The sequence below is a fragment of the Capricornis sumatraensis genome, chromosome 9 (assembly GCF_032405125.1).
Source record: "Capricornis sumatraensis isolate serow.1 chromosome 9, serow.2, whole genome shotgun sequence".
Classification (NCBI taxonomy): Eukaryota; Metazoa; Chordata; class Mammalia; order Artiodactyla; family Bovidae; genus Capricornis; species Capricornis sumatraensis.
In genome coordinates this window covers 108,019,579-108,029,746 of record NC_091077.1, presented here as the reverse complement: position 1 = coordinate 108,029,746, position 10,168 = coordinate 108,019,579, and the positions used below count along the sequence as shown (strand labels likewise).

The 10,168-nt window shown below is 46.1% G+C and overlaps 1 protein-coding gene across 1 annotated transcript in view; it reads right to left on the bottom strand.

Annotated features, from left to right (window-relative positions):
• Window positions 1–911: 911 nt before the first annotated feature.
• The window catches only part of MAN2A1 (mannosidase alpha class 2A member 1), a 197,526-nt gene continuing 188,269 nt past the window's right edge, over window positions 912–10,168 (bottom strand). Inside the window, exons 21-22 of the mRNA XM_068979768.1 lie at window positions 3,691–3,801; window positions 912–1,922 (exon numbers count right to left, since the gene is read on the bottom strand). Coding sequence (XP_068835869.1) covers window positions 1,770–1,922; window positions 3,691–3,801 — 264 coding nt within the window. The 3' untranslated portion in view covers window positions 912–1,769. The remainder of the gene's footprint in view (window positions 1,923–3,690; window positions 3,802–10,168) is intronic.

Genomic DNA, 10,168 nt, shown 5'->3' with positions numbered 1-10,168 from the left:
TTCACAGAAAATAAGGTTGTTTTTTGTTTTAGTTGTTTATCCCCCCAAAACAAGGAAGGAAACTTACAGTACATGTTTATTGCAAGAAATTACTCTCTTGTAATATCTTCATCAACACTAGTATTATTTCCTTAATTATTAAAGGCAAAAGAAGTTTATGAACTTAATGGAACGATAATCTAAGGAGCTGCATCTTGACTGAAAATACAGATGATAACCAGGCTACATAAAACAGAGATGATGTTTTTATTTCTATATGAAGGTGCTGGAATGGCAGGAGGTAAAATGGAAGTTTAAAGTCAGGTAATACTAAATCTATTAGTTAGCACAGAGAATTTTCAGCAGTGCACATAGTCAAGAATCCTTTCTATGCTAAAATGGAATACTCTAAATGTTGGCTTTACTTTAATGTTAAGTTAACAATGATCCCAAATAAATTTTATCAAAAGTATTGTAATGGCACATAGGTTTAGAACTTCATTTTGAGGTTAGCACGTACAAAAGTTGGAAATTCACTGAACAAACATATTCTTTAATATGATAAATTATGATGAGTTACACATAAGTGGGTTTCAAAATGGTCTATTTTAAAGCATTCTCTCTTCAAAATGGTGAGCTCTTGTGAAATGAAAACAGTATGTGGATTCTGGTTGTTACAAAATCCTAGCTTCAAGTTGCAGTCTCCTTGGCAGCAGCATATTTTAATTAACAATATTTTTCTTCCTTGTTTTGTTTTCTAACAACTCAGTACATTCAAATAGTCAAAATGTTTAGAGTAACATCACCACCAATTTAATGAAACAGATCAGAACGTGGCCAGCATTGTCAGGCAAAAATTATACAATTTATGTGTCATAGAAAGTACCCACCCCTCCCCCCAGCCACTCCCCACCTTCCCCCAACAGTAATATGGACACCAAAAGATTTAACAAGACTTATAAAAAAATAAGGCACATTTATTCTGATATGATAATTTTAAAATAGAAAACCCCTTCTCAGAACATCTGTATTCAAATGAGCTGTGTAAAAAGACACCTTGTGGTACCAGAAGAGGTCACGGTGCCTGTAGAATTGCTTCTCCTAGCTCAGGGACAATGGAATGAATTGCACCTGCCCCACATTGTCAAGTCACGAAAATATGCCTCTTTGTCTACTACCGAATGATTCAAAACCTGGCATTTCTGGAAATACTTACAAAGGATAGGAAGGGAGGGGTCAGGTGGTAGAAACACATGTAAAAGCAACAATATATATTATCAGGGTTGATGGATTGCACTTTTCCACGTATTTCAACACATAAAGTTCTTCTAACATGTATGAACGACTGCAACCATTTTGGCCATTAGCTATTACCCACCAGCTTCTCATTCCATTTTGGTAAAAATGGGTATTTTTGTAAAACTAACAAAGGGCCAGCAACAGGAATACTTAGAACAATCTCTTCACAACCCCCGACACAGATATGATTAGTTAGCATTGAACCTGAGATGCGATCTGCTGAGAGGCTGTCTCCAGACATTCCTTCGTTTGTTGCGTCAATTCACACCGATGATAGAAGTTCATGGAAGGAACTTAAAAAAAAAACTAGTTTGTAGCATGGCTTTTTTTTCTCTCCTACTGTACTGGTTTAAGAAAAAGGATCGCAGAATTCATGTCCTCACAGTAGCCAGGAGCTAAAATGATGTGCTTCGCTATTGCACGTAAAACCCAGAAGTGCATGAAAGCCAATGCTGGAAGTGGACTGCAAGATCCAGGTCGGGAAGCCAGGCTCACCTCAGGTGGATTCGGAACGCGCTGATTTCCATGGGACTCAAGTTGATTTCACTTATATTTCGGGCGTCTGGAGGAGAATGCATCAAGGATAATGACGAAGGTATGATGCTTACAACAGTGAACTTGCTAAAAAGTTTCTGGACCAATATCTAAAAGTAAATGATAAACAAGTACATGTTCAGGATAACTCTGGAGCAAGGTAAGTAGCGCACATATACGCTCAGCGTGAGACACAGTGAGAAGTATGTTTCGAATACTGTCGTTTAGTGAAAAAGCAGGGGTGAAAAAACAGGGGAAGGGGAGGAGATTGAGTCCACCTCCATACACCTGAGCACCGAGACGAACTCTGGCGGGAGACCGGAGCCCAGGAACAGGAAGGAGAGCACTGTCTTCTGGGCCCCTCAGCTGCTTAACAATGCATCGTATGCGAGGGCCCTTCTCCATGAAAGAAAGGGCTACACAGACCAAGAGCGTGAAACACAGCTACTCCCTCTTTCAATCAGCATTTACCCCAACAGGGGTGCTTCTCCACCATCTTCCTGAGCCAGAAAAGCCGGGAGACAGGCCCCAGGCCCCCCGGGAAGGCCCTCATGTAAGCGAGCCACTGACGGGGTAGGAAGGTCGTTTGGAAAAACCTACTCTCACTTCCGGCAGGCTCTTCTAGTGTGTCTCTCTGGACCATATAACCCCCTTAAGACTCAACACCTTAGTGTTTGAGTGCAAACGCTCACACTCAAATGTCTCAGATCGTCACCAAGAAGGGAGAGAGTAAGAACCGTGAAACCAGCAACAAAGATCAGCGCTCCTCCGAGCGCCAATGACATGCAGCATGGGCAGGAGGAATGGACACCTGTCGCCCCAAGCAGCTTCCGGCCTCCCCACCGCCTCACTCTCCCCTCTTTCTGCAACCTCGGCTATGCACGTGACAACTGCGTAGGACAGAACGGACTCCCTTGAGTCTGTCTGACACGACGTCTACGAGGTCTTCAAGAGTGGATCAGCTAGCTGACTTGGTGTGGGAGGTCTGCCAGCATGCTGCAGACAGCCCCAGCCTGTCAGAGCCAGAGGCGTAAGGCTGGAGGTTCCCTTCCCTCCGAGAGTGGCTGACGAGGACCGCCAGCAAGGCCAGCTTGAAGAGAAATCAGAAGGTGCAGCTGGCGGTCAGCACTCAGCCTGAGGACCCGCTGGGCTGCACAGGGTGGACTCACGCACACCCGCTTAATCAGAAGATCCAGCCGTGGGAGACAACGGGCAGGGGGGGAGTCCAGCTGCCCCCAGGGCCTCCGCCGAGTCACCCCGTCGGCCAGTCTCACGTCCCCACCACCCCTGCTGCAAGCCTGCACCTGCTTTGTGTGTGTGCCAGTCGCTCAGTCATGTCCGACTCTTTGTGACCCCACAGACTATAGCCTGTCGGGCTCCTCTGTTCATGGAATTTTCCAGGCAAGCATTCTGGAGGGGGTTGCCATGCCCTCCTCCAGGGGTCTTCCCCACCCAGGGATCAGAGCCGGGTCTCCTGCACTGCAGGCGGGCTCTTTACTGACTGAGCCACCTGCAGTCACCTGGCCCCCGCAGGACCTGGGGTTGCCATCGCTGAACTGGGTCACACCCGAGCGTCTGAGAGAGGTGGGAATAGAGGGGTGGGCAGAAGCCGCGTTGCGGGTGGGAAGCGGAAAGGCTAAGACTCGGCGAGGCCCTGTCTCCAAGCACGACCTGCCTGCCGGGGCAGTCTGCTGTCAACAAGGAGGGGAGACTGGGCACTGGGACAGGGCTCCCTTAAGAAGGGAGAACGAGCAAACCGGAAGCTGGGGTGAGGAGTCCACAGAGAGGCAATGAGACCGCTCCTTCTCAGGATTATCTGCAGAAAGTAAGCCTTTCAAAGCACACCAAATCAACAGGGAGAACAGGCTCTCGGCTCACCTTCCCCTGGGTTGTGGAACACAGCAGCCCGGTGTCTCTGCTAGAGAAGCGGCAGTCAAACCCCTTCCTGTGGAGGATCAAGGCGGCCTCGCTGGAGTGCTTGCCGTCCACCTATAAGTGAGCAGAGAGCAAGACGCCACGGGGACGCTGAGAGCGAATCCTGACCCCACTGCACACCCGCAACGTCCCTGTCCCCAACCACGAATGCTCCCGTATCTGAAAGTGACCTCAGGCCCGCCCACTCCCATTCAGGCTCCGTGCGGAGCCTGCCCACTCCCGGGCGACATCGCCTTCCCCAGGCGCTCAGCTGACGTGCTGAGAGTCCTTGGCAAGTCACTCAAGCCTCGGTTTCCTCCACGGTTCCTAAGGACACGGGCTATCTTTTGTCCACATGTTACATACCAGTTTGTCAAAGTTTCTTCAAATAAAGTGTTTCATTTTCACTTACTTTTAATAAATCCATCAACTAAATAAAGTATACCTGAATTTGGTCCTTATCTGGCCACTGAATGATGTATCATCCATCTTAAAACCGAAATGTGCTTCTTCACTGAATGCTAATTTTTGTTAATTGCATTAACATTTTTAATCTTCAATGTATTGGTTCATGATTTTTATATAAGAGACATTTAAATCGAATTAGTTATGCTTATCACTTGCTAAGCCAGCCACATTTATTGGCTTGATGTATCATTTAAATTCACATTACAGAAGCTATTCTTCTTGCTCAAGAAAAAAGGAAAACACTAAAAATGACAAGTCAGCTACAGCGATCAGTATACACTTTCTTGCACCCAATTCAAGTAACAATGCCTTGAATGCTTCAAGTCCTTGAACATTTAAAATTATAACTATTTAATAAGTTTTACATTTTCTAAACCAGGCAATGTTTATGGTAAATAAAATGGATAAATAAAATCTTTGGAAAAGTTAAGCAATGCACACTTACTGTATAGACACATTTACTCTTTTTTTAAAAATGTGACCACAGATATGAATATGCCGAGGTTCTTGATCAACGCTGAAAGTGAAAGTGGCTCAGCTGTGTCTGACTCTTTGCAATCCCATGGACTATATACAGTCCGTGGAATTTTCCAGGCCAGAATACTGGAGTGGGTAGCCATTCCGTTCTCCAGGGGATCTTCCCAACCGAGGGACCATACCCAGGTCTCCTGCATTGCAGGTGGGTTCTTTACTGTCTGAGCCACCAGGGAAGCCTTGGTCAGCCTTACTAGGGCATAAAGCTTTTTTAATGTGCTACAGAGACATCTTTTCTGAACAGCTGCCAGCATTCCCAACACTGATTTGAGTTTAATGTGACTGAACAATTTAAATCTGTCCTCACCTCAGACTCTTGGCTGGAATAACCTGTTTTATGACATTTTACACTGGTATTTTGCAGTGGTACTGCTAAAAATTTTTTTTGAAGGAAGAGAAAAACGTCATTTAGGGATTCTGAGTCATCACAGGACCACATAACACACATAGCAAGTTGAAGTAATATAATAAAGATTCCTAATGAAATTTCAAACAATTTCATAGTCCCTAAATAGCATGAAAATAGCACATTAAAAAGCCCTGTATTCAGTGTGTACAGAAGGATAGCAGTTATGCCAATTCTGAAACCCTGGAACACTCTCCTATTCTTCCTGAGTGCCGGCCTCCTCGTCTGTACGGTGGAGCTACCGCGTGCCCCCTCTCCTCCAGTCCTGCTGAGAGCTAGCCCTCTGACAGCACCACAACAGCCCAGCTCCTAGGGCAGGCTGCGCTTGCGCAGAGACTGGAGAGATGAGAAGGCCCCCGTCTGGGCTGGGAGTCAGACAGCCTAAGATCTGTAGCCTACTTCTGCAATTTACTAGCTGCTGATGCCAGCAAAACTGACATCAAAAAAAAAGATAAAAAGAGGCAGCATAGTAAGGACTTAGCCCAGGGTCTGGAGCAGAGAAAGACCTTAATATATTATTATTTATATCAACATCATCCATCAAATAAACAGTGGTTATTTTCGGAACAGTTACAAGTTAAACAATATTCTCTTTTAACTTCTTATTCACAAATTTATTTTATTGGCATCACAGCTTTGTAACTAAGGAGTCAGGATAGCCCTAAATTATATGTCCACAACCATACATCAAAGTCCTAAGAGTTCTGATTCAAATTCACAAACTAGACAGCCTCTTAATTAAACCCCCAAAGCACTTATCACTATTATCCTTGGCATCTGGCCATTTTAGCTCATTGCTGCTGCTGCTAAGTCGCTTCAGTCGTGTCTGACTCTGTGCAACCCCATGGACTGCAGCCCACCAGGCTCCTCCATCCATGGGATTTTCCAGGGAAGAGTACTGGAGTGGGTTGCCGTTTTCTTCTCCAATGCATGAAAGGAAAAGTGAAAGTGAAGTCGCTCAGTCGTGTCCGACTCTTAGCGACTCCATGGACAACAGCCCACCAGGCTCCTCCGTCCATGGGATCTAGACCATCCTTAAAAAAAACACTGATAAGCAGGTGTTGTGAAAATTCCTGCAAAACATTTGTCCTGGAATAACGACCGTCCGAGGTCTTTAGCAGACTGACGATGACCCAGAAAAATGGGAAGGGAGACACTCAGGACTCTGCCATCGAGATTTAACTTTAACAAACTGTGCAGAAGTGGAGATTAAAGTCATACAAATTAATTTACACTTACGGGAAAAAAGTTTTACTTTCTCTAAAAACTAAAACTGCATCATTTTCACAAGGACTAAAAGACTAATAAAATGGCGTTCATCTTGGGTAAGTTTTTAAGAATCAAATATTCATGAAAGGATCAGTTTTCAAGCAAAAATACCTGAGGCAAAGCAGCAGTTTTTCAGTTTCAAAGTCTGTCTAGACATTTTATTTCCAAGAAAACTGTTTTTCAAAGTAGGGAAACTGTGATTTTAACTTGAATACGTATGCAGGAAAACCAGTTACCCTCAAGTAGTCACAGCATACACTCTCGGAGAGTAAACAAAGTTTGAAAGACCTCTTTTTATATTCATTAACACGTTAATAAAACACAGACCTCAAAAAGCAGGGGCATGGGGAAGAAAACTTATAAATCTGAAACTGCGTCATCGCTGTGCTGGGTGAGTGTCACACTGTCTTTGTAGAACAGATCACTGTTGAGGCTGAATCACTGTGTGGATGTTCCCAAGCTGTACCAGGAAAATCCACTGTAGAACTTATCTCACAGGAAAAACCAACACCGAGTTTCTAGACTAAGCAGGGCTCATAAAACTTCTCCAGTGACTGAGGGAAGGCTGGGCAACAAGATCTGGCTACAAGTGATGTCGGCAGGCTCAGAGAAGGCTAGCCTGGAGGCATGGTCTGGCTCCAGCAGGAACCAGCTTAAGGGATTGAAGCTGTCATTTACCTCTGAAAATTCAGGGAACCAGGTGAGACTTGGGAAGAGTCCCTTCAATGGTCAAGGGCCAAGCACAGCAACAGGAACAGTACCTGCAGCTAACACTTGCTGGGCACTTACTGTGCGCCAAGGCTGTGCAGAATGCTTTGCAGGGATGAACTCATCTCCCCTCACAGCCCCTCTGAAGTAGCCAGGCAGCATAAAGACGCACGGCTATATTTAAAGGCACAGGACACTGATCACAAAACACTCCCTCTCGCACGCAAACAGCAGTTACACTAGCAACGCCACTTTGGCTTTTCATGATCTTTCCTCACCAACGGGTGCTGCGTCCTTCCATGAGTATTCCACTATTACTGAGCTGACAGGAAGAGAGCAAGCCGGGTACTGCCCAGCGTTGTCCGCACTGTCCCAGGCAGAGGGCAGTACAAGGCAGTGAGCAGGCGTCTGGAGTCAGACTCCCGCGGCGCGGCTCCGAGCGTCACCACTCCCTGGCTGTGTGACCCGGAAGGTTTCCCACCACCCCCAGGGAGTGGTGCCCCTTCCTCTTCTACACAAGGGGCCCGGGCACCGCCTCCTCTCCTTGCGCTGCCCTGAGAGCTAAATCAAGCTCACAGAAAGCACTCAGTGCAATGCTGGGGATGGAGGCAGCCTTAGGTACGTCGTGTTGGAGCGATCTGAGAAATCAGCAATAAACTATATAAGGAATACACATCAAAGTCACATCAAAATTTACTGTGGCAATAAACTTCAGCTTTCTCCAATTAAAAAGAAAGTGCTAATATTTTTATTTCAGTATTAGTAACAGTGAAACTGCTGATGACTGAATGATCACAGCTGAGAACCTTGTTAAAACTTTGTGCTTACCACGTGCCGGATGCCACTCTACATGCTTGACAACTATCAATCTACTGGAGCCTGACGGGGCCTCTCTCAGGTGGCACTCTCGCCGCTGCCTGGCCACTGGGGGGGGGGGGGGGGCACTGGCGTCGGAGGATGCAGGGCCTGCTCTGGGACAGCGGGCAGCGAGCGGCGGCAGTGCCCTCGGCCCCGCGGGCCCGGCCCCCAAGCCTGCACCGGCGCAGCTGCATTCTCTGCCTCCGCTCTGCTGCGCATCGGTGCAGATGGACACCGGCTTGAGGGGAAGCAGGAGGGTCGCTTTTGACTTAATACAACAAAAGGTTATCAACTTAAGGAGATCACTTAAGGAGACTTTCCAGCTTCTGATCTCAGGCTGGAAAATGGGAGTATTTAATCAATGGTTCCAATAGAGCTAAAATCATGATTTACTAAAACATTCAGAAAGGTTTAGAAGTTATCATTTCTACCCATTTACAACCTGCCCAGCCATCCACTCATCTCATTTTAAAAGATTTAAGAGACCTGAAGACGGTCTCTTCTAAGCCAAGGAACAGGCAGATGCTCCTCCCCTATGGAGGATGGAGCTCTGCAAATGTGAGAGCGGAGCCGCTCCTGCGGGGCTCACCACCCATAACTGCTGCAAACCATCCACGGTGCCTGTGGATACACTGTCCCCTGAGGAAGACAGGGGCCGCGACTGTGGCCGGACTCTCCAAGCAGGGTGTGAGCCCGCCCTCCTCGGAGGACGCGCAAGGCACACACAGACGATGCCACGGCTCCAAGCTGCTCAGAATCTTTGGCGATGCCAAACACCTCTCATATTTCAGTGCATTCTGGCAGGTGGCAAGGCTAGAAAATCTCACACTGTGTTACAAGTCCTGAGACAGGAAATAACCAGTAGAAATGCATTTTCCAGGGCACTTGTAAAAATGTCAGTAACAGTTATCCTGTTTTAATCAACAAGGTAGCATGACAGAAAGAAAGGGGAAGGTGGATGGTTGTCCTCAGATATGTACAACAAAGAACATTTTTTTCCCAACAATTTTCACCTGTCCAGAAACTAGGGAGATCAATAAAGCACCAATCAATTCTTTTAAGAATGGCAAAATAAAGTATAAACCTTAAACTGCCTCTTACAAGAGAAGGAGGGGGTGGTGAAAGAAAGTTGAGAGAAGACCTTATTCAGTAAGTGGTGCTGACATTGAAATGGCTGGTTAATTCTCCGTAAGAAAGAGTGAAGCACAAACCAAAATAAATCCCACACAGAACAGAGAGTCACATTTAACACGTGCAGATAGAGAGGGGAGGTATACACACAGGTGTCTAGGGATGAGGGCTTCCCTGGGGCTCGGATGGTGAGATGCCCACCCACACCAGGATTCTCATCTGGAGAATTCCATGGACAGGGGAGCCTGGGGGCCTACAGTGCACTGGCCCACAAAGAGTTGGACACGACTGAGTGACTAACACTTTTCACGTCACATCTACGGATAAATGAAATAAAAACATATTTGAATATAAAAGCAGGGAAAACAATCTGCAACAAGAGTGGAAGTAGGTATCACTGCTCACAGCATCAGGCACAATGGCTCCGTGATGCTTGGCTAAACAGCTTAAGTTCCTCCTCATCCCTGGAAAGTCAGCATTCCAGACGGAACTTTTCACTCTAGCTTGATCCATGGCTCATCCTCCCGTGAGATTCTCCCAGCATCCTCTCTCCCAAGGCTCTCCTCTCCCTAAGTCACTTCCCTCTCCTGAGGGTGCGGTTTTCCCAGTTAGTGCACTTGAGTGGTACTCTTATTCCCCAGTTTTCAAACCTTCATAGAAGCTTTTTATAACTCAGACTGTTGATAGTGCAAGAAACGGGAGTGATGAAGAGGAGAGAGTTGGACACCAGATATACAGGCTGAGCAGGCTAACATTTACATTCCTTAACAGTGGCTGGAGCACGCTGGGCCATACAGCTGTGGGGCAGGGTTTTAAGAGATGTTTATTCGCCTCTTCATCTGACTACAAATACATGACATAATTAAAAAAAAACAAAACTGTAAACTAGAAAAGCAAGAGATGTCTGTGTAAAAACAAGCTCATCTATCAATACAGAATAATTTTTAAAAACTGGACCTTTTTTGTTGCTGTTTTGTTTGTTTTTCTGCAAAGCTGGACTTTGAGAACAGATCTGGTAAATCTTGAAATCTTAATGTGACCCTCTGAGATCACAGTCAGCACCCAGGT